Source organism: Staurois parvus, unplaced genomic scaffold, assembly GCF_062004578.1.
Source record: "Staurois parvus isolate SC_StPar_1 unplaced genomic scaffold, SC_StPar_1.0 ptg001146l, whole genome shotgun sequence".
NCBI classification, from domain to species: domain Eukaryota; kingdom Metazoa; phylum Chordata; class Amphibia; order Anura; family Ranidae; genus Staurois; species Staurois parvus.
This window is the reverse complement of record NW_028318942.1, coordinates 690,733-715,087: the sequence shown is the minus strand read 5'-3', so window position 1 is coordinate 715,087 and position 24,355 is coordinate 690,733. Positions and strand designations below refer to the sequence as shown.

The 24,355-nt window shown below is 42.0% G+C and overlaps 1 protein-coding gene across 1 annotated transcript in view; it reads right to left on the bottom strand.

Moving 5' to 3' along the window:
* Positions 1-712: 712 nt before the first annotated feature.
* Positions 713-24,355, bottom strand: part of LOC149439222 (SLAM family member 5-like) — a 41,753-nt gene continuing 18,110 nt past the window's right edge. The window contains exons 2-4 of the mRNA XM_089659274.1: positions 14,556-14,873; positions 8,387-8,653; positions 713-908 (exon numbers count right to left, since the gene is read on the bottom strand). Coding sequence (XP_089515400.1) covers positions 775-908; positions 8,387-8,653; positions 14,556-14,873 — 719 coding nt within the window. The 3' untranslated portion in view covers positions 713-774. The remainder of the gene's footprint in view (positions 909-8,386; positions 8,654-14,555; positions 14,874-24,355) is intronic.

Here is a 24,355-nt window from a genome sequence, read left to right as displayed (position 1 = left end):
GTTCTGGTCAGCTCAGTGGATTGCTTTAAAAAAGGTCTGGATTCTTTCTTAGATACATAGAATATAACTGGATACTAACATTTATAGGTAAAATTGATCCAGGGAATATCTGATTGCCTCTTGGGGGATCAGGAAGGAATTGTTTTCCCTGCAGGAGCAAATTGGATCATGCTTTGCTGGTTTTTTTGCCTTCCTCTGGATCAACTGTGGGTATAGGGTTATAACTTTTTTTTTTTTTTTTAATGGTTGAACTGGATGGACTTTTGTCTTTTTTCAGCCAGACTAACTATGTAACTATGTAATGTAGAGATATACACTATGTGCAAAACATTCGCATTAAATGCTTTATTCTGCCAACATACAGTATGTACCCTGTGAGTACCTCTATACGTTCTGTTCTACACAGTGCTCAGTTTTCATCCCTGGAGCTGCAGGCATACAACCATTAACTCCAAAAACACTAGTCAGCAAATCTCACCTTTTCTGCACAGAGAATTTTATTTTCTTACTGTTCCTAACCTGTCTTCATGTATTAACGCAAGGTGTGCATTATAGTAGATGACTGTATTTCTATGGATGATGGCAGAGAAAAACAATGTGTGGATGAGATCGATATAGGGACAATCTGCATAGATGACTACAGTTTTAGAGGCCCAGGAGAATTCAGAATTTTCCAGTTCTTGAAAACCATAGACCCACAAGTAGTAAGTACTACTGTTTGTATGAATTTCTATTTAAATGTATGCAATAGACAATAGTCTAATACAGTATAGACTACAGGGTATAGAGTGGCCTAAATAAGAATATACCTTTTCTTCTTATCTTCCAAATCACCAAAAACAATATGAACTTCGTCAAAAGCAAGCAAATAGGTATGATGTAAGTTATTCGTTTTACTGCAACACCATCTGCAATAAATGAAAAAAATGGTTTATTATTAATAAAATCTAATAAAATTATACAGTATATGCATACAGTATAATGGTTGAAATTTTCTGCTATATTAAAATATTAAATGCGTCAAGTAAAGCTTATATTAATACCTATACAGCTGCAAAGAATTCCCCATAAATAACAATGAAAGTTAAAAATGATCTATATGCAGGAATAGGGACTGTGTACATTTTCTAACCAAGTAAATGAGAAAAAATACTTTTTCGTTTTTATATTTTTTGTGGAGAAGAGCAAGAGAAATTAATTTAGGGTCATGGAGTGTAGTTGACTGAGCCCCACAGAGTGCTTAACTGATCAGAGAGTGATACATGACTGGAGGAGAGACAACTATGTAATTTTCCCGCAACCTGGTTCTCCTCTCGAATTTCTTTTTCTTTTTCACAGGACTATTATTCAGTTCTGTTGGGCTCTGTCAAATTCAGACTTCTGAAGCCATCAGAGTGCCAAGCACATTTGTGAAGCACTTTTTTCCTTTTATAGTGGCTATATGGCCATACTACTGCTTTTTAACTGTGCCCCTTAATGTTTATTTAGAATAATGAGTGGTATAGAGTAGGTCAAAGCTGAAGAGAAGCCTCCAGGACTTTTTATGTGGCCCTTGCACCTCTCCTGCAGCTCTGCTCCCAGCTTCTTCCCTGCAGTGGCACAAGGTAAGTGGGGTGCTGTCAGGAATGGACTTGCCAATAATAGTGGGACTCACCTGCCTTGTGGGCTGCAGTACCAGGGCTGGCCAGCGGGTGCTCTCAGCAATCAGAGACTCAACCCTGCAGTCAGCCAAACACGTGAAGCTGATTACGGAGGTGTATTTAAGGGATGGCCAGACCTGCAGTCTGTGCCTTGGTGTGTGTTTTTCCATGGGCCCCTGTATCTTGTTACCTGCATTCCTGTTCCTGTTCCTGTTCCTGCCTGACCGACTTGTTGCCGACCCTGCCTGATCCTGACCTCTGCTGACTTCTCCTGTTTGATCCCTGGCTTGTGACCCCGACCATTCTCTGCCTGACCCCCTGTACCTACCTGCCCGTTAGTTGCTGTACCCAGCTCGTGACCTGACTACTCTCTGCCTGCTCCTCCTGTTCCTACCTGCCCGATTGTTATTGACCCGGCCTGCCTGACTACGCTTGCATTGTATGTATTGTTATCTGTGGGTGGTTTGGTTCGTTTGCACTGTGTTTATGTTTTAGTATTGCACTGCGTTTTGTATTGTTAGTATTAATAAATTATATTGTTTATAACATATCTGAAGCCTGCGTTTCCCTGCGTCAGTTCACATACCTCTGGTCATACCCGGAGCCCTGACAGGTGCACTGTGATGTAAGGGTGGGTGGGGGACTCTTGACTTCTGATAGTGGGGGGCTCTGGACATCTGCTAATAATTATTATGAGAATAGTACAATTTGCTGACAATTTGATACTGGTGGTATCATCCACGAGAAACCTTATTGGAGACTGCTCAGACAGTACTTAATAGCAGAACCATCTTCTGCCTCAGCAGTCTCCAGTAAAGTTTCTTGTGGATGATACGAGCGGTGTGCGACCCTCCATCCCAGACTTGCATCACCTACAGGAGTGTGAGTGGTCTCCGTGCCGAACTGCACCTGCCCTTCACAGCTTACATCTTAAGTTATTTGTAAAACTAGTAATAATCAAAAGCACAGGCAATTACGTAATATGATAAAGAGCAGATACATTTATAGGCTTACAGATACAACCGGCCCTTTGAGGGCAACCATAATGCTGATATGGCCCGCAGTGAAATTAAGTTTGATGTCCCTAATCTACACCATTTATTTTTTAAAATAATAAGCTGTTTATTTAAACATACTGTATATAAGATGAAATTATATATCACATCAAAATCAAGATCAAATCAAACTTTTACATTACAGAATCACCAGCTAATAGTTGCAGGAGATTTCAATGCAATGCAAAAATGCAGCCTAAACTGAATTTGGATTCCACCTCAACAACAGGATTTGTTCAACAGTCCCGGGTTCTTTTCAAGACCTTGAAACATCAGTTGCAACAATTAAGTTTGCTGGACTCATGGAGAGAGGTAAATCCTCAAGCTAGAACAAATTAATCCAAATCAAAAATATATAAAGATAATAAATAATAAAATTAAATAAATAATTAACATAATGTCTCTAGTGACAACTAAATAGTGAAAGTCCCCAAAAAATTTGATGTGATCCAAAAATATATAAAGTGAATTAAACAAAAAGTCTCTGGTGGTATAAAATGTGACAAATCCAAATAAAAGTGATCCAAAATAAATAATTGCAATTCCTGGTGACTACTTATTGTGATTAGGTTATGCCTCACCTCCTTTTAAGCCTATTATAGGCTTACTCTGTTTTTTGTTCACACATGGAACTTTGTGTAATATGTTGCACCATATAAAGAATGGTGGGTATCCCTAAATTGCTTCCCAATGCTCCTTTCCTCATATGCCACTATCCCTGCAGGGATATATCCTTTTATCGTGTTACGCGATAAAAGGATACATCCTATATCGCGTTACGCCGCAGGTCATGTAGCTTCTTCATGGGGTTGTGATTCACAACCCCCTGATGAAGCCACGTGACCTGTGGCGTAACGCGTAGGGGAGGGGCTACGACGTCACTCTGCACCCGTGGACGGCGAGTATACTCTGTGTGCGATGCACACAGTGATCAGTATCTCATTTTAAACAAAGCAGTTTTATATTCTATTGAATCTGCTAGTAACGTTTCCCTCCAGAATGCTCCTTCCCTTACTTGGCCCAGGGGGGTGCAGGCTTACTCACTCAGTCCTTCTCCTGGGCTGCTGGTGGGTCGGTGGCTGCTAAAGTACTACTAGCTGGGCTGCTCCTTCCCTGCTGCTGTAGGTAGGCCCCATCCCACTGGACCCCTTAAAGGCTCCTACATCTATGCCTCTCTCACATCTTTCACCAAAACTCTCCTGCAGCTGAGCAGGCTCGCTCACTTTTAAGGATTGTCCTGGCCCCTTGCAAAGCCTTCTGTGGTGGATTGGCCAGGCTCGCTCAGATCCACCTAGTGCTTCTAGACCTTTCTGCAAAGTTCTAGAGCAGAGAGCAATTTCAGAGGGCTGGTCTGCAGAGCCTCTCATCTCCTGACCAGAGTTTGACCCCTGCTAGCTATTACACCCAGGCTGCTATTCAGCCCCCCTAGCTAACAATAGAGGTCTAGCTCCCCCTAGCTGACAAGGAGAGTGCTACATGAATATACTGATGCTTATATGGATTCCCATTACATGGGCACAACTTCACATCGGTTAGACAGGATGCAAATGTATTGCAATTCCAAAATGCTAGGCATAGGGGTTGATTTACTAAAACTGGAGAGTGCAAAATATGGTGCAGCTTTTTTTTTTTATCAAAGCTTAGTTGAATAAGCTGAAGTTAGAAGCTGATTGGCTACTATGCACAGCTGCACCAGATTTTGCACCCTCTAGTTTTATTAAGCCGGAGTTCACACTTGTGCAGTGTGGGACACCGCATGTGATTCAGACAGGAATTGCACCACATTCCTGTTTAAATCACATGCAATTCTTTGCAGTGTGATTTGAACCCATTCATTTTGTATGAGCTCAATTTGTACCACAGCACATAAAAAAGGTGCAGGCATCTTTTTTTTGCTTCACCAGAATCAGGTCGCATGGGTGTTCACACCCATGCAATCTGATTCCTGCAATCACACTGCGTTTTGCGACCGGTTTTGGGGCTGCCCATGTGATCTTGGGCCAGCAGCCCATTGGCTGCCCTTACTGAACCTGACAGCCAGGACACATGAGAGCTTCTCCACGTCCAGCTGACCTTGGTTTGTTTGTCAGAGTCCTGCAACGTGGTAGTGAGTCGCACATGCTGGCGTGCGCTCCAGCCCCACATGTTATATACCATTATGAACATCTCATTCCACCATCATCTCATCTCATCCTATAGTCTATCAATATTCAGCTAAGTTGTAGTGGTTCACAAATGTTGGCAAACTCTATTTACAATTCACCTTCCTTTATATATATTTTTTATTTTTATGTGTGTATGTATATATGTATATATATATGTGTATATGTGTATATATATATATATATATATATATATATATATATATATTTATTTTATTTATTTTTTTATTTATTTATATTTTTTTTTCTCATCATATACCACCTATGACCTTCCTATAAGTGTAAGTGTTTATACATTTGTCATATTTATTATTTTCTTATAACAGTTCTCTCATTCATCATTTAACTATAATACAGTTTTTAACCATCATTTAATTAATTATTATATATATACTATTTTTTTTTTTTTGTCTATTTTGATGCTTGACGGGTCATGTGATGTCAGGCTCCACCTTCGGGTGGTTCTGATACAGCCCCTTTGTTACCATTTAGTAACTTATATAAAGAGAAGTGCAGACTCCTGTAGTGTTGGCTCTGAGGAAGAGGTTGTGTCCTCGAAACGCGTTAGCCAGTTGGTCATCCAGGGTTCCATCGTATGGACTCAGATGTTGTTTGGATCATACACCTTGTTCAGTTTGACATGCCTGTGTTATTATGTCCATTGTGAGTATACCTATTTTGTTTCTTTAATAAATTATTTTAAACGATAATGCACTAGGTCGGTGCGCCCTTTTTCTGTTTCTCCATTTGTATCCAGTGTATTCGGACGACCCCGGTCTGTTGAGGGCAGCAAGCAGTGCATATTCCAGAAAATTCCAGAACATTCCTATTGGGTCTACTGAGTCCTTTCCTAGCGCAGCAGTAAAGGGTTTGTTGTGTTGTAATTAATTTAACATTGACATAGATTGCATGAATGGAGCGCGATTTCAATGCGGTATGGAAAACGCTCAGGATTCACTGCTTTTTCTGCACTGCATATAAGTGAAACGGGGCTAAATCAACCCCCATAGTCTCCAATGGTTCAGAGTAAAATTTTACCAAAATCCTAACAGATGCATGAATCCCAAATAAAACCAACAAATATAGATCAAATTTTACCCAAGATGTGTGAAACTAATTGAAATGGTTACACTCTCAATGTGATTCTGGCAATAGGGGGAGTATGATGACTTAAGAGAGTTGTTCCGGCAGCAGCATTGGCAGCAGGGACGGACTGACCATTCGAGCACCCAGGGTCAGTAGGGGGCCCCATGAAATGCACCTGGTACCTTTTATAGGCTTTTTTTGGATGTGCTTTGAGTGTGGGCAAGGATACAGGGGCCCCATGATCCCCTATTGCCCGGGGGCCCTATGAGTTGTCAGTCCACCCCTGAGTGGCAGTGATGATGGAGAGGAATATCTAGGATCTGGAAGGAGATCACACCAGAGATTCACTGCATACCACGGATTGGAGATCAATCCAAGCGCTTTTTGACCTGCTTTTTACAAGGGGTCAACTTATTGCGGTGAGTGCGGTGGATAAGGGGGAGCACAAATGGGAGCACTGATCTGATCATCACAAATTTTGTGTAAAGAGCATGATCACTGAAGCACCAAGATCACTAGAGACTGAACTGAACTTTTATTATGTTTATTCATAAGCACAGAGAGAGAGGTGCACCGTAGCACTATAGGTACTTTGACACCTTTTTATGTTGTAATAGCAATTTGTTTGGTTGGGCATACAGCATTTATTTCAGACACTGTGAATTTTCAGTATATAGAGGTTTATACCTAGTTGGGGAGGCGTATTATAGCACCTGCACTATATTGACATTAGTGGATATTCCATTTATTTTCTTTCACACACATTTATTATTACAGGTACTTATATAGCGCCGTCAATTTACGCAGCGCTTTACATACATATATATTGTACATTCACATCAGTCCCTAACCCTCAAGGGGCGTACAATCTAAGGTCCCTAAATTACATTCATACATACACATACTTGGGCCAATTTAGACAGGAGCCAATTAACCTACCAGCATGTCTTTGGAGTGGGGGAGGAAACTGGAGTATGCCTTGTCGGAATCCTGCGCATGTGCAGATTCAAGCGCTGCGGCGATCTTCTTGTCCCCTGATAGCTCCTCTTACTTTACATATATATTGTACATTCACATCAATCCCTATCCCTCAAGGGGTGTACAATCTAAGGTCCCTAACTTACATTCATACATACACATACTAGGGCCAAATTAGACAGGAGCCAATTAACCTACCAGCATGTCTTTGGACCCACGCAAGCACAGGGAGAACATGCAAACTTCAGGCCGTGGTTGGGATTGCAAACCAACGACCCTAGTACTGCCAGGCGGAAGTGCTAACCATTTAGCCACTGTGCTGCCCATATAGGTTGTTCTTTAATGTGTAAACACAGTTTCCTATATAGGTGAGGGAGGTGCACTGTAGCACTTTATATACATTTTTGTTACAAAGACAGCACTAAACCATTTTTTCCACATTTTCTACACTTCCCAACAGGTTTGTATTAGGTGTTAGCAGGGGAAACATTTGGAAACTCGGGCACTGCCCGAGGGTCCGGGGTCAGTAGGGGGCCCCATGAGATGCCCCTGGTACCTTTTTCATAGGCTTTTTTGAGTTTGGGCAAGGACACAGGGGCCCCATGATCCCCTATTTCCCAGGGGCCCCATGAGTTGTCAGTCCGCCCCTGGGTGTTAGCCGCCCATCCTTATTATATCATTGCACGGATCCATCTGTTTTTTCAATGATCTTTAGATGATCTCCAAGGTGGCCTCCAGCCTCTCCAGGAGTTCCTTATCCACAGGATCTTCAACAGCAGAGTCACCTTTGGTATTCCATCTCAAGCATCACCTTCCACCTTCCAGACGCCCATCCTCAGAGGCTGCTTATAACTAGGACCTGCAGCAGCAAAGCCACCAGACAGGAAGGCACAGGCAGGCTTTGCACCATAGACATGTAAAGGCCTTCTAGACCACGGGCCTAAATGTATCACAATGCCCTACACACATCTTCCCTAAGCCAAAGTCCAAGAGGACAAGTGCTCACAAGGTCCACCCAGGGGCGGACTGACTATTTGGAAACTCGGGCACTGCCCGAGGGCCCGGGGTCAGTAGGAAGCCCCATGAGATGCCCCTGGTACCTTTTTCATAGGCTTTTTTGAGTTTGGGCAAGGACACAGGGGCCCCATGATTCCCTATTGCCCGGGGGCCCCATGAGTTGTCAGTCCGCCCCTGGGTCCGCCCACAAATATAATGTCCTCTCCAGCGTGCACCTCTGGCAATAATCCTTCTAGTGGTTGGCCAAAGGAAATGTACATATTTATAACACAGTATTACTCTCAGTCTATTGCCAGGGCCACGTCCTAGCAATAATGGCATGCAATCCAACCAATCCAATTCAGCCCTTTACTAGTCAGAACAAGTTAACTATCTTGACCTTGATTACCATAGGTTATTACCCTATTCATAATACTTTGCTTGGATGTGCTATGAATGAATGTATTACCTTTTACATGACACCTTGCTTGTTTGGACACGTTCTTCTGGTCAGCAGGATTGTGTACTGTACATTGGAACTCCGTGTCCCAGGAGTAGTTCAGTGATACATGAATTGTATCTCCACTCAGCTCATAGACAGAGTTAGTGTGCTTGTATATCCAGTTATAGTTCAATGATGAGGAGTTTGTTGGCACAGAACAAATGAGAGTCGCATTACACCAGTGACTGGTCCTCTCCTCCAGTACAATCCTTATAGATGGGTCCGGGACGGGCTCTATAATCAGAAAACAGGGAAATTCAAGTTATATCATGTTATATTTGAACAGTACAAAAGTGCCAGAACTACTGCTTTGGAATGTGCAATATATCTAATTTTTAGGGTTTTTTTTTCAATTTATACTGATCAGAGATCAGTTTTGATTAAAATAGTAAAAACATTTTAATCAGTGTATAGGTTGTAATAATACATTATATCCACATTGAAGTAGATATATTTGCCTATTACAGCTTTACTTTATGCTTTGCACACAGTAGTTGTGGTTTATTTAGGGCCGGGAAAAGGATTGGATGGAAGAGGCGGCAGCCCTTGGCGTAATGGTTTACTGTAGGGATGGGGGCACCTTCCTTCTGTTTCAAGGCTGACAGGGGTAGTAACAGTGGCAGTGATTTTGACCATCGAACAACTGTAGGATCCCCTAAATTTGCACATCATGAACCAGGGAAGGGGGGGCGCAGTTTGGCATCTTTGTCCTGGGTGCCGGATAACCTTGTCCCGGCACTAGGTTTATTGTTCCTTCCATCAATGCAAGTCTAGGAGTCAACCAACTCATCAAAAACAAACCACATTTGTTAAGAAGAGAGTTTTTGCAAATGTTTGGTGTGTTTCTGCTTACCTCTTTCATCCTTTCCTTCTATCAGCATATTTCCTGTTGGCACATGTGGAATGCAGAAGAACCTCATTGGTTAAGAGAGTTGACTTTCCATCACCCAGTATAAATGCTGCTGGCTATTACAGGGGGGAACATTGAAACAAACATATGGACACTTACTCTAGTTACACTAAAAAAAACATGTAGCCAGTAATGATGGGCTTGATATTCAAATCGAATGTAAGTTCGACTCAAACATCGGCCATTTGGCGGGTTATTCGCCCACCATGCCCCACAATGCACTGTGCACTGATAGTGCATTGTGATTGTCCAAAGCAGGTCAGGTGCAATGCTTTCGCCAATCACAGCACAACCAGCATGCCCCCGTCGATGACATCACAAGGGGGTAGGGTCACCCGGCGACATCAACGGGTGGCCTTGTCCCTTGCTTATTTAGGAACTGTCAGGCCTGCAAAGCAGTTAGGTGGCGGGAGCCAACGTTGAGAGCGGAGTTTTTTTTTTTCTTTTTTCAGGATGACGGTGGCGACGGGTATCGTGATTGACATTGGATCTACTTCAGGGGACTTTTTTTTATTTTTGTTGTTTTAATAAAGGACTTGTCAAAGACTGTCTACTGTCATTTTTTACATTACACTTTTTTTTTGTGAATGAGTAGCGGAATCATGTACCCCATACTCAGTCTTCCAGATTCTGATAAGCCTCCCACCCACAGACTACCACAGTCACCGGCCATGGTTGTGGGGAAGTGGTCCTTCTCCTCATCAACATGGGGACAAGGTGCTTTGGGGGGGAGCCCCCCTGCCCCAAAGCACCCCCCCCCTTGTTGAGGGCATGTGGCCTGGTATGGTTCAGGAGGGGGCGCTAGCTTGCCCCCCCCTTTCCTAACCTGCCAGACTGCATGTATGGATTTAGGGGGACCCAACTGCATTTTTTTTGTTTTTACTTTTGGAGTGGGGGTTCCCCTCAAAACCCATACCAGACCTGAAGTGCTTGGTATGGATGGGGGCACACCATTTTTTTTTGCTTTTTTTTTTTAATTGCTGGAAATTCTTTTTTTTTTATTCAGCTGTCAGCAGGGAGCTCCACTAACAGCTGATACATTACTGCATAGTTTTCACTACTAAAATACCATACGACTTAATAAAATAACTCATGCAATATTTTGGTAGAGGTTTTTAGTGAATGCCAACATTTTTTTTTTTTAAATGCTGAGCAGTATCTTACCACATACTCTGATGAGTATCTGTTCGATTCAAATTCATTCTATTCAAAATTTGAATTTCAGAAGGCAGTTAACTTATTTCTATTTTAATATATTCTATTGTTTTTCTATTCTATTCTTTGATTTTCTATTTTATTCTAATCTTTTCTATTCTATTTGATTTTATTCTGTTCCTTTATTTTCTACTTTGCTCTGTTTTACTCTATTACTTTCTATTCTATTCTTTGATTTTCTATTCTAATATTTTCTATTCTATTTCAATTGATTCTATTCTTTTCTATTCTAATCTTTGATTTTCTATTCTAATCTTTTCTATTCTTTTCTAATCTATTCTTTGATTTTCTATTCTAATCTTTTGTTGTTCAAACATTTTTTGAGTTTTCCAAAGCCAAATACAAGCGTAGGACAGTTGAAATACATGTACATGAAAAAAACATAAGAATAAAGGGGAATAGGTTGCCCTACGGCAAAGGGAAAAATGAAATACAAAAACATTTATCAAGTAAGCATGGAGAAATATTAGGGAATAATGTAACACAAAGGGAGGTAAGACATGGTTATGCTAGAGACAGGGTGCACTACTCCCAAAGCTACATGAAGGTTCCATGCATGGCGAGGAAAGAAAAGCGGAAGTGAGTAGGAAAGAGGAGGGGAAGATTAGGAGAGACCAAGGGGGGAAATAGAGGGGGGGGAGGGATGTGTGACTTTAGGAAGGGAGGAGGCAAACTCAGGACCGGACCAATGCATAGTTCAGCACATAGGGCCACCACAGAGCGAGACTAGGAGATGTTAAGGGAGGAGCAACGAATCATCGAAATTTGATGGGAGGAAACGTTCCACCCATGGGGCCCAGATCGACAGGAACTTAAGTACAGAATCCAGAATGGTGGCCTCCACTTTGGCGTGAATCATTGCTTGTGTTACCTTATTCTTAACTGCTAGAATACACAGAGATGGAGACTTCCACGATTTGGACATAATCTGTTTAGCTGCCGTAGTGATTTGCAAGAGGAGTTTGAATTGGGATTTGGAGGGGGACGAAGATTTAAAAGGGCTACGGTCAGGTCTGGTGATAGTGGTATTGCAAAAAGCAGGGATAGCATATGAAAAATGTTGGCCCAAAAAATCTGGGCAACCAGGCAAGACCACCAAATATGAAAGTAGGTTCCTACCATCGCACAGCCCTAGAAACAATCAGAAGAATAGTTGGGGGTATATTTAGCAATCCTCGCCAGGACCAAGTACCACCGAGTCAAAACTTTGTAGTTAGTCTCTACAGCTACTACATTCTGTGAAGAGGACTTGGTAGCCGACCAGATGCGATCCCAATCTGTAGAGCTCAACTGATGCCCTAGATCTTTCTCCCACCTAGCGACATAAGTAGGACTTGGCGAAAACTCAGGAGTAGAAAGAAGATTATAAAGGGCAGAGACAAGGCCTCGCCTATGCGGGTCCCTGTAGCTAGAGGGTTCAAAAAAGGACATAGAACGGGTTGAATGGGATTGGACGGTGAGCGGAGCGTAAAAATGCTGCAACTGAATATACCTAAAGATTTCTGACGCCGGTATAGAGTGTGACTCAAGGAGAGAAGGGGAGGATTTGAAGCCCCTATTGGTCAAGAAGTGGTGGGCGCAGTGCAGGTTTGCCGAGGAAGACCAGGCCAGGGGGGGATGACCAGGTTATGAAGATACGAGAGTAGGGGATTATACGGCAACTGAAGAGAGTTGTAGGATTTTAGCCTGTTCCAGAAAGAAATATAAAGATATGTAATTGGATTATGAAGCGGTTGACGGTCCGAAGGCCTAAGCCATAGGATATTAGCGACGGAGAGGGGATCGCAGCCAATCGATTCAAGTACAACCCATTGAGGGATTTTGTGCGTCGCATGGCATTTTGGCAATTGTGCAAGATGCGCTGCTTGGTAATACTTAGTAAAATCTGGGAGACCTAGGCCGCCCATAAGCTTAGATTTATGTATGGTTATGCGAGGTATACGAAGACGGACGAAACCGCATATATATCTGTAAGCACGTCCCTGCAGAATGTGGAGCAAATGTACAGGCACTGGTATGGGTAAGACTCTAAACAAATACAATATTTTAGGAAGAATGGACATTTTCACAACTGTGATTCTACCCATCCAGGCCAATGGCAGGGAGGACCATTTGGTCATGAGACTAGTAAGGTGAGTTAGCATAGGTAAGTAATTGGCAGAATAAAGGTCCGAAGGGCTAGAAGTCAGTTTAATGCCTACCTGTTGCAGATCAGCCAGTTCCTGAGGTGGTACGGAGACATTTAATGCTATCACCTTTTGGGGGTTAAAGTGAAGGCCGGAAATAAGGAGCATCTTGGATGAGGCTCGAGCTAAGGCCTACTTAATAGGTTTAGCCTGCGGCTGAGATTGATGCTTGGCGGCTCCCCAGACCATCACTGCAGGTGCTGGGGATGTCACTATGACAACCGGAGGAGTTGCGGGGCTGAGGAGGGCCAGAAGCAGCGTCCGGGACGCTTTTTCCCCCACTATGCAGCAGAGCCTCCGGCGGACATGTCTGTTCTGGTGACCCAACTCATGCGCACCCCTATTCTAATCTCTTTCTGTTATATTCTAATGGATTCTATTCTTTTCTATTCCTTTATTTTCTGTTTTGTTCTGTTTTACTCTATTATTTTCTACTGTATAATGTTCTATTCTTTTCTATTCTGTTCTTTTCTTTTCTATTCTTTTCTATTTCTTTTATTTCTGTTATATTTTATTTTGTTCTTGTTTTCAAATTTGAATGTGTTTTCAAATTCGAATTTCGCTCGAATTTAGTTTCATTGTTTCAGATTTTTTTAAATTCGTTACTATTGTAATTTGGATATGTCCGAATCTCTGAATAATAGAAAATTTGTCCAAATTTTGATTCAGAATGAAACACAATGCACATGTCTAGTTATAATAGCACTAACAGTTTATTTATTTCAGGTACTTATATAGCGCCATCAATTTACGCAGCGCTTTACATATATATTGTACATTCACATCAGTCCTTAACCCTCAAGGGGTGTACAATCTAAGGTCCCTAACTTACATTCATACACATATTAGGGCCAATTTAGACCAGATCCAATTAACCTACCAGCATGTCTTTGGAGTGGGGGAGGAAACTGGAGGACCTGGAAGAAACCCACACAGGCACAGGGAGAACATGCAAACTCCAGGCAGGTGGTGCTGTGGCTGGGATTCGAATCAATGACCCTAGTACTGCCAGGCGGAAGTGCTAATCATTTAGCCACTGTGCTGCAGTCCAAGAGTTGACTGTGGAATATTTAGTAGCAAGGAAATGTCACGGATGGACTTATTGCACAGGTGGCAACCTATCACAGGACCACACTTGAATTCTCCTGAGAGCGACCCATTCTTTCACAAATGTTTGTAGAAGCAGTTTGCATGCCTAGGGGCTTGATTTTATACAGCTGTGGCCATGGAGGTGATTCGAACACCTGAATCCAATGATTTGGAGGGGTGTATATAATAGAAATAATATAAAATAGAAATAAACAGTTTTTTCTCATTTTGAATAGATAGAGTAGGGGAGGGTTTATAAACCCTGTCAGGGTTTTATGCCATATGTGTCCCATTGGGAAGATTTGCCTTAATTTCCTGTCTCATAGCCAAAGCAGGAAGTGAGATCTGTTATCTGACATGAGCTGCCAGCCCCAGTGATTGCTGGTCTCCCTGCATGGTGGCTTTTGTGTGCAGTGCCCTTACCCTGTGTTACATGAGACTACATTACCAAGTTTTATTTTTATGTAAAGTGTGTTTTATTGCACCAAATCCATGCACTATATGCTTTCTTTTTGTTTTGATTTTTTTTTTTTGCATCCTTGCGATGTTCAAAGAGCTCCAAGGGGACGTGGAAATTAAGGACCATTACATGGACAAAGGTGCTAGATTCTGCACAGAGGGACTAATATAGGGTGGATTGGATAGATTTTTTTCTTTACTTCATCATGTACCTTTTAAAGGCTTCCCCAATATATTTTTTTTATTTTTCTTGTGATATCTTCAAGTGTATACGTACCATATACCATGAGCATAAAATGTGTGAAACGATCTTCCTCTTCCTTGACAACAAATTGCGCAGTATAATTTCCACTGTCCTCCATCCTGAGATCCTTAATAATTAATGTTGTCCCATTATGAAGCAATTTCAGCCGTCCATCAAACTGTTTGCTGTAGAACTTTTCCTGATGACTATCGGACAGTGCAACTTTGTATGACTTTCCTTTGCTCTTAAAATGCCAGCTAATCTCTTCTACCGATGATAGGAAGTTACTGGGCAGTTCTACTGTCTGGTGTAGAAGTCCAATCACTTGGACAAGTAATATATCCTGGTTAGCTGTAGGAAAAAAGTAAATCAGAAACAGATTCTTTTAATTTTTTGCTCACATTTTTCAGTAAGGCACATATCCATATACATGTTAACAGTAGCATTAAAGACATTTTTGTTTTCACTTTGGTAACAGGAAGGGAGGGTTATAACCCTTTAGAGGGTTTTTTTTGCCATGTGTCCCATTGGAGAGATTTCTCAAAGGCAAAACAGGAACTGAAGGGGAATCCTTCAAAAGTGAGTGAAATTCCTGGTTGTCACCAGTGCCATCAGAACTTGTGTTCCCATTGAAAGATTTCCCCAATATTACTGTTCTGGAAACCACCCAAAATTTGTGATTTTCTTTCATTTTCAGTGATAACGGTAAACAGAACAAACAAAGAGGTGAATTACCTTAATGGGGGTCCTCTCCACTATCCAAAATGAAAAAAAAAATTGCCCTTAGTTATACGTTATGAGTTTGCATTAGTAGCAGAAAAAAAGACACACGGAGGAGCTCAGATACCAGTAACGGTTGACTGAACTGAATTTACTCCCCCTTGTGGAGAGGCTTTTAAGGGGACGATATGATCACCATGTATAAATACATAAAAATTGTCCTTTTAGTAAATAATACAATATACATAGTAAATTATACAAAGTTATTAGCATTAAAGTAATATTAAAGGCTCAGTTTTTTTTTTTTACTGACAAACGTGTCATACTTACCTGCTCTGTGCAGTATTTTGGCACAGAGCAGCCCTGATGTTCTTCTTGTCCGGTTCCCTGCTGGCACCCTACTGTTACTCCTCCTCCCTGCCGAGGGCTCCCATAGCAAGCTGCTTGCTATGGGGGCACTCATGTGGGCTTGCTCCCGAGCCCTGCTCTGTGTGTCCATTGGCTCAGCCCTACACCCTCCCTCCTTACTGGCTGTGATTGACAGCAGTGGCTCACACTGCTGTGTCTCAGCCAATCAGGAGGGAGAGAGCTGGGAAAGCTCCTGCTCCTGTGCACTTACTTCGATCAAGACTGGGTTCAGTTAAGTATTGTGGAGTTTGGGGGGGGGGGGGGAGCACACAGAACGTTTTTTACCTTCATTCATAGATGCTGTGAAAAGCTGTGAAAATGTGGAATAGACTTGAGCTGGTTCTTGCTAACTCAGGTTGCTTTGAAAAAAAAAAAACAACTGAGTGTTTTTCGAAATTCATACTATAACAGGCTATTCATATTTGTAAGTAATGACACTGTAGATTGGAATGTCTGATTGCCTTAGGATATCGGGAAGGATTTTTTTCCCTGCTGGAGTAATTTGGACCATGGGTTTAGCATTCTGTGAATGTAGGTTTTCAATTTACATTTTTTTTTAATTGTTTGATGGAATTGTGGAACTTTTTCTACCTGACATATGTCAAACCACCAAGATTTTTACAGTGTTCCTCTGCTTTAAATGGTATATATGGAGAAAAATCCATTTTGAGAGTGAAATTCCAGCACCACAGCTTCTCAAAAAATATAAAAATGCAGCTTTATTTCATCCATCACATAAAAGAGGAATCTGTACCAATGCATATTGACGCGTTTCTGCCTCCTACAGAAGCCTTAATCTCAAGGGGGTCACATGCTTGGAAGCCCCTCCCACCAACTCCCGATTGCCAATGGTGACAGTGACAGCTTAGCCAGTGCACTGGGAGTGCACAGTAAGCATGCTCTCAACACACAACACCATGGATGCATATTTGCGGCACATGGGTGATAAGGCCCACCCGCACATATACATGCGGCAAATGGGTGTTAAGGCTCACCCGCACATATACATGTGGCACATGGGTGTTAAGGCCCAACTGCACATATGCATGCGGCACATGGGTGTTAAGGCCCACCCGCACTTATGCATGTGGCACATGGGTGTTACGACCCACCCGCACATATGCATGCGGCACATGGGTGTTAAGGCCCACCCGTACATATGCATGTGGCACATGGGTGTTAAGACCCACCCGCACTTATGCATGTGGCACATGGGTGTAAAGACCCACCCGCACATATGCATGTGGCACATGGGTGTTAAGGCCCACCCGCACATATGCATGTGGCACATGGGTGTTAAGACCCACCCGCACATATGCATGTGGCACATGGGTGTTAAGGCCCACCCGCACATATGCATGTGGCACATGGGTGTTAAGGCCCACCCGCACATATGCATGTGGCACATGGGTGTTAGGACCCACCCGCACATATGCATGGTCAGCCAGCAAGAGGGTAATGAAGGGATCCATTCATTAAATCTTCTGGCTACAGAGCAGGAGGGGAAGAAAGTGCGAACAAAGTGGGTAGGGGTGGGGGATTGAAAGGGCCACTGAACACTAATATTGTAGGATTGTTATGGGTGGGATTTAAGTGATAAACCAGCAATTAGGGGGAGGGGGGGGGGAAATGCCACTGACCAACTATGTTGTAGGATTGATTGGGGAAGGGTCAGTAAAAGTGTCATTGGGGATTTTAATCCTTTCATTGTCAGACCAATTTTCACAGGTTTTTTTTTTTGCACAAATATTAAAATGTGCATATTAGGCCTAAAGAGTAGTTAAAACCCCGAGACATTATAGATTTTCTGAAAGAAAACTGAAAAATGGTAGTTGCAATTTATCACCTCATACAGTATTATCACAACTGTGTAGCAAATGTATATTTTAGGTAAAAATATACCACAATTATTAGTGCACAGAAAAAAATATATTACCCAGTTTTTCGTAATATATAAAAGATGAATTTGCATCAACTAAATCGATACCAGACATGTCAAGCCTTATAATTGCATGTGCTAGTGAAACAGCTACAAACTTTCTACCAAAATTGTTTATAAGCAACACTTTAAAAGCCGTTACAAGTCATCAGTTTAGAGTTAACAGTAATTGACGGCCCCAGAAATGTTGCTTTCACTTTGCTGTGCACAGCAACACCTTACATGTATGGCGCAATCATCGTTTTTGTATGTAGACACATGCATGCATTTATATTTGTATGTAGGTGGGGGCAGTCTGCAATACATTTTTTTAAATGTTTTTTTTAATTTTTTGTCTGTTAATTTTGCTTTTTTAAAGGTTTTTTTTTTACTTAACTTTACTGCTATTACAGTACAAGGGGAACAACAGAAGGAGTATCAGATCAAATTCCTAAAAGGAGTCCAAAACAATTTTTATGAATTACAGAACACCAATGTGTTTTGAGAGCAAATCACTCTCTCTTTTTCTTTAGAGATCAGTATTGATTGTAAATGTTTAAATGGGGAAGTATGTGCCAGAGAATTCTCAAATCCGCTGCTTGTAGAGAAATTGGGTGGGGCAGAATTATGCCAATAAAATGGCTGTAACAAACCAACATTCTTTATGAATTTGGTCTGGTGCTCCTTCAGTTTATTTTGCTCCAACCAATACTTCTGTTAAATTAGATTATGGGTGCGCAAATAATATACCACTAATTTTGTCAAAAATCTTACTGTTTGCTAAAAGTAGCTGCCTACATGGTAACAGAGATCAGGTTCAGGAAGTGGTCAAATTCGTAGTAAAGTTACTTGGGTCCTGCAACATGGGGGAAATGTTTTTTTTTTTCTAAAAAGTGGAGAAACATGCAAGTGCTTATCTTTTAATACTACATAACTTTCATTGAAAAAGTGAGGTCCGGTCGCATGGTCTCAGAGATGTTTACAGTCCCAAGGCATTTCCATTATTTGGAGACACGGGGCACAAGAACCAATAAAAGTGGATAGCTTTGCAGAATATGTAGGTAGGAAATCAATACTTCCTCTAAAGCTAATTGGAAACCTGGACTTACTCCAAGGGGGTAAAAAACAACATAGGAGGGCACCAGAAAAGTCCACTCATGAAGACCCTCTCTAGTCTTCTGCATTCTAGCAAGGCCTTCAGCTGCATCTGACATGACACCAGTCATTGCCACAGCCTCACTTGAAGCCCCAAGACCTTCCTCCCATCAAGTTGAGGCAGCTCAATCATCTGGCGCCGTTGTTGCCTCAACAACATTCTCAACTGAACTCCTCAGATTAATTCTATCCAAAATAGAGCTCATAATATTCCCCACATGCCTCTTCCCTTGACTTTTCTGTCAAGATCAATGGGACAATTATTAACCTGTCCCTTCATGCCAAGGTGCTGGGTGTAATCCTGGAATATCCTTTCGGAAACACTGCCCAAATCTTGCCATGTCAACCTACATAACATCTCCAAAATACGCCCCTTCCTAACCAATGATGCCACAAAGCCTCTAATTAACTCCCTGGTCATCCCTCGCCTTGACTACTGCAACTCTTTCCGCATTTGATTACCTTTACATAGGCTAACACCCCTTCAGTCCGTCATGAATTCAGCTGCCAAACTCATACATCCTACCAACCATTCAGTGTCTGCTACTCCTCTTTGACAATCCCTCCACTGGCTTTTGCTCACCCAACAAATTAAATTCAAAATACTAACAACAACTTACAAAGCCATCCACAACTTGGCCCCCAGCTACATTTATAACCAAGTCTCAAAATACCAACCAAAGCTTTCTCTTTATTCCTCCCAAGACCTCCTGCTCTCTAGTTCCCTTGTCAACTCCTCCTTTGCTCACCTCTGGAACTTCTCCCGAGCTTCTCCTATGCTCTGGAACTCCTTACCCCAATCTGACTCTCTCCTATTCTCTCCACTTTTAGGCAATCCCTGAAAACCCTTCTGCCCCCACCTAACAACTATATTTTTATTTTCTTCATCAGCTCATCCTCCACAGTTATTACCTTTTGTATCACTTGTCCCTACCTCTTAGAGTGTAAGCTCTCATGAGCAAGGCCCTCAATTCCCCTGTATTTAATTGTATTGTAACTGTGATGTCTGCCTGCATGTTGTAAAGTGCTGCCAAACTGTTGGCGCTATATAAATCCTTTATAATAAAAATAATACCTATTATCTGCCTTCATTTCACCCATGAAGCTCTCCCCTCCTCTCTTGTTGCCTCACTTTCCTCCTCCACCTCCTTCCCCCTGTAGGACAATAGCAGCCCTCCCCCTCAACCTTGGAGCTTTACTAATGCAGGCCATAGATGGGTCGAAAATCGGCCGATTTTTCGGCCGAAAATAAAATCGGCCGATTTTCGGATCGTTAGTGGGCTATTTGTTCGGCCGTTTTTCGGTATTTTGGCCGTTTTTTTAGTCGGGAAAGTTGGAAAAAAATCGGCCGATTTTGCCGATCGGACGATTTTCGCGGCAATAATGGGCTAATCGGCCGATTTTGTACCGATGAAAAATCTGCGCATGAGCAGTGACCTGCAAGAGGAAGACAAAAAGAAGAAAAAGAAGAAGAGGAAGAAGAAGAGGATGACGAAGAAGAAGAGGATGATGATGATGATGAAGAAGAAGAGGATGATGATGATGATGAAAAAGAAGAAGAGGATGATGATGAAGAAGTAGAAGAAGAGGATGATGATGACGAAGAAGAAGAAGAAGAGGATGATGATGATGAAGAAAAAGAAGAAGAAGAGGATGATGATGATGAAGAAGAAGAAGTAGAAGCAGAAGAAAAGGATGATGATGATGAAGAAGTAGAAGAAGATGAAGAAGAGGATGATGATGAAGTAGTAGAAGAAGAAGAGGATGATGATGATGATAAAGAAGAAGAAGAGGATGATGATGATGATGATGATGATGATGATGAAGAAAAATAAGAAGAGGATGATGATGATGAAGAAGTAGAAGAAGAAGAGGATGATGATGAAGAAGTAGAAGAAGAAGAAGAGGATGATGATGAAGAAGTAGAAGAAGATGAAGAAGAGGATGATGATGAAGTAGAAGAAGAAGAAGAAGAAGAAGAAGAAGAGGATGATGATGACTAAGAAGAAGAAGAAGAAGAGGATGATGATGAAGAAGAAGTAGAAGAAGAAGAAGAAGAGGATGATGATGATGAAGAAGTAGAAGAAGAAGAAGAGGATGATGATGAAGATGAAGAAGAGGATGATGATGAAGTAGAAGAAGAAGAGGATGATGATGAAGTAGAAGAAGAAGAGGATGATGATGACGAAGAAGAAGAGGAGGATGATGATGAAGAAGAAGTAGAAGAGGAGGATGATGATGAAGAAGAAGTAGAAGAAGAAGAAGAGGAGGATGATGATGATGATAATGAAGAAGTAGAAGAAGATGAAGAAGAGGATGATGATGATGAAGAAGTAGAAGAAGAAGAGGATGATGATGAAGAAGAAGAAGAGGATGATGATGAAGAAAAAGAAGAAGAAGAGGATGATGATGAAGAAGATGAAGAAGAGGATGATGATGAAGTAGAAGAAGAAGAGGATGATGATGATAAAGAAGAAGAAGAAGAAGAGGAGGATGATGATGAAGAAGAAGTAGAAGAAGAAGATGATGATGATGAAGAAGTAGTAGAAGAAGAAGAAGAGGATGATGATGATGATGATGAAGAAGTAGAAGAAGATGAAGAAGAGGATGATGATGATGAAAAAGTAGAAGAAGAAGAAGAGGATGATGATGAAGAAGAAGAAGAGGATGATGATGAAGAAAAAGAAGAAGAGGATGATGATGAAGAAGAAAAAGAAGAAGAGGATGACGATGAAGAAAAAGAAGAAGAGGATGATGATGATGAAGAAGAAGAGGATGATGATGACGAAGAAGAAGAAGAAGAAGAAGAGGATGATGATGATGAAGAAAAAGAAGAAGAGGATGATGATGATGCTGATGATGATGATGAAGAAGAAGTAGAAGCAGAAGAAGACGATGATGATGATGAAGAAGTAGAAGCAGAAGAAGAGGATGATGATGATGAAGAAGTAGAAGATGAAGAGGATGATGATGATGATGAAGAAGTAGAATACGAAGAAGAGGATGATGATGATGATGAAGAAAAAGAAGAAGAGGATGATGATGAAGAAAAAGAAGAGGATGATGATGAAGAAGTAGAAGAAGAGGATGGTGATGATGAAGAAGTAGAAGAAGAGGATGATGATGACGACGAAGAAGAAGAGGATGATGATGATGAAGAAAAAGAAGAAGAAGAGGATGATGATGAAGAAGAAGTAGAAGAAGAAGAAGAGGATGATGATGAAGATGAAGTAGAAGAAGAAGAAGAGGATGATGATGAAGAAGAAGAAGAAGAGGATGATGATGAAGAAGGATGAAGAAGAAGGATGAAAAATAAAAGGAATTCCAGTCGGGCAAAAAGTGTCTCTGCAGAGAGCTCTGCTATTTCTTTGACAGTTCCTTGACATTTACAGCGGTTGCAACATTGTATCTATTTGTTTCCGAATAAAAACATCTGTATCCTAAATGGAAACAAATAGATACATTGTTGCAACCGCTGTAAATGTCAAGGAACTGTCAGAGAACTGTCAGAAATAGCGGAGCTCTCTGCAAGGACACTTTTGCCGGCTGTAGACGGGATGAAAATCGGCCGATTTTTTTTACCATTGATGGTAACGTCGGCCGCTTGAACAACCGATTTTTCGTTTTTTAAAAGAAAAATCTGCCGTTTTTCGACCCATCTATGGCCTGCATTACTCCAATTACTCTTCTTCATCCACCATACTGGCAGAACAGTCCCCTGGAGCTTCTGCTTCTCCAAACTCTCCTTCCACCACAGCCCTGTCAACTCATCTGTTTGGTACTAACACAATCATTCTTTTGGTCCTCCTTGTTGTCTCAAGAATCTGTCAACTCTGCTGTACACCACTGATTTTCACTAGCCCATTGAATCAAATAGTGTGATGGGGTGGCACAGTGGCTTAGTGGTTAGTATTTCTGCCTTGCAGTAATTGAGTCATGGGTTCAATTCCCAACCATGGTGCCTCCTGCATGGAGTTTGCATGTTCTCCCTGTGCTTGTGTGAGTTTCCTCCCACACTCCAAAGACATGCTGGTAGCTTAATTGGCTCCTGTCTAAATTGGCCCTAGTATGTGTATGTATGAATATGAGTTAGGGACCTTAGATTGTATGCCCCTTGAGGGCTAGGGACCTTAGATTGTACGCCCCTTGAGGGTTAGGGACCTTAGATTGTACGCCCCTTGAGGGTTAGGGACCTTAGATTGTACTCCCCTTGAGGGTTAGGGACTGATGTGAATGTACAATATATATGTAAAGTGCTGTGTAAATTGATGGTGCTATATAAGTACCTGAAATAAATAAATACTGAAAGATTTAATATCTGCTCTCACTGAACTGAAATGCTGCTCTGCAAACATTGAATCATAATAAAATCAAAACATCAATAGAAACAAATACATATTTCAGGGCTCATTTGATTTGGGTTTTTAAAACCAAGGGCTTTTCCATGGACAAATCATGGAACTTTGCATTCACAGAAAATTGGTAACTGCAATGACACCTTCTAATTTAACAAAACTCTCTTTGCCTTGATTGGCTGCTTTAATAAAATGCAGCTGATAAGTCTCTGGTCCAGGTTCATAAGACATAAGACGACAGATTTTCAACATCATGTCTGGACGACTAGATGACTGGACAGTTTAAAAGCAAATGTTACATCCAGGGGCGGACTGACCATTTGTAAACTCGGGCACTGCCTGAGGGCCCGGGGTCAGTAGGGGGCCCCATGAGATGCCCCTGGTACCTTTTTCATAGGCTTTTTTGAGTTTGGGCAAGGACACAGGGGCCCCATGATCCCCTATTGCCCGGGGGCCCCATGAGTTGTCAGTCCACCCCTGGTTACATCTGGCAAGTCACACCTCACACCCCTCTGTATCAGCAAGTCCCCCCACACATACTTAAGATAACCAATTCTTTCTAAATGGTCCCACAGTCTCCTGGGACCTATCTACTGATCCTTGTCCTATGCCCTGTTGACCCCTGTACACTGCCCCGTGGACCCCATCCTCTGCCCTGCAGATTGAGGATGTGTTTGTAAAGGAATCACAGAGGTTGTGGGTGGGGGGCACAGCTTTTTTTTTGTGAATGGGTAGCGATACCATGTACCCCATACTCATTCACGTGGTGGGGAGCAGGATCTGGGGGCTTCCAGATTCTGATAAGCCCCCGCCCGCAGACCCCCACAACCACAGCCCAGGGTTGTAGGGAAGGGACCCTGACAACGCCAGGGCATGCTCCTAATGAGACGACGGATAGTGTCCTGGGGTATTTCCTCCCAGATCTGGACCAGGGCATCACTGAGCTCCGAGACAGTCTGAGGTACAACCTGGCATCGTCGGATGGACCGAAACATGACATCCCAGAGGTGTTCTATTGGATTTAGGTCAGGCAAGCGTGGGGGCTATTTAATACTATCAATTCCTTCATCCTCTAGGAACTGCCTGTATACTATCACCACATGAGGCTGGGCATTGTTGTGCACCAGGAGGAACCCAGGACCCACTGCACCAGTGTAGGGTCTGACAATGGGTCCAAGATTTCATCACGATACCTAATGGCAGTCAGGGTGCCATTGTCTAGCCTATAGAGGTCTGTGTGTCCCTCCATGGATATGCCTCCCCAGACCATCACTGAC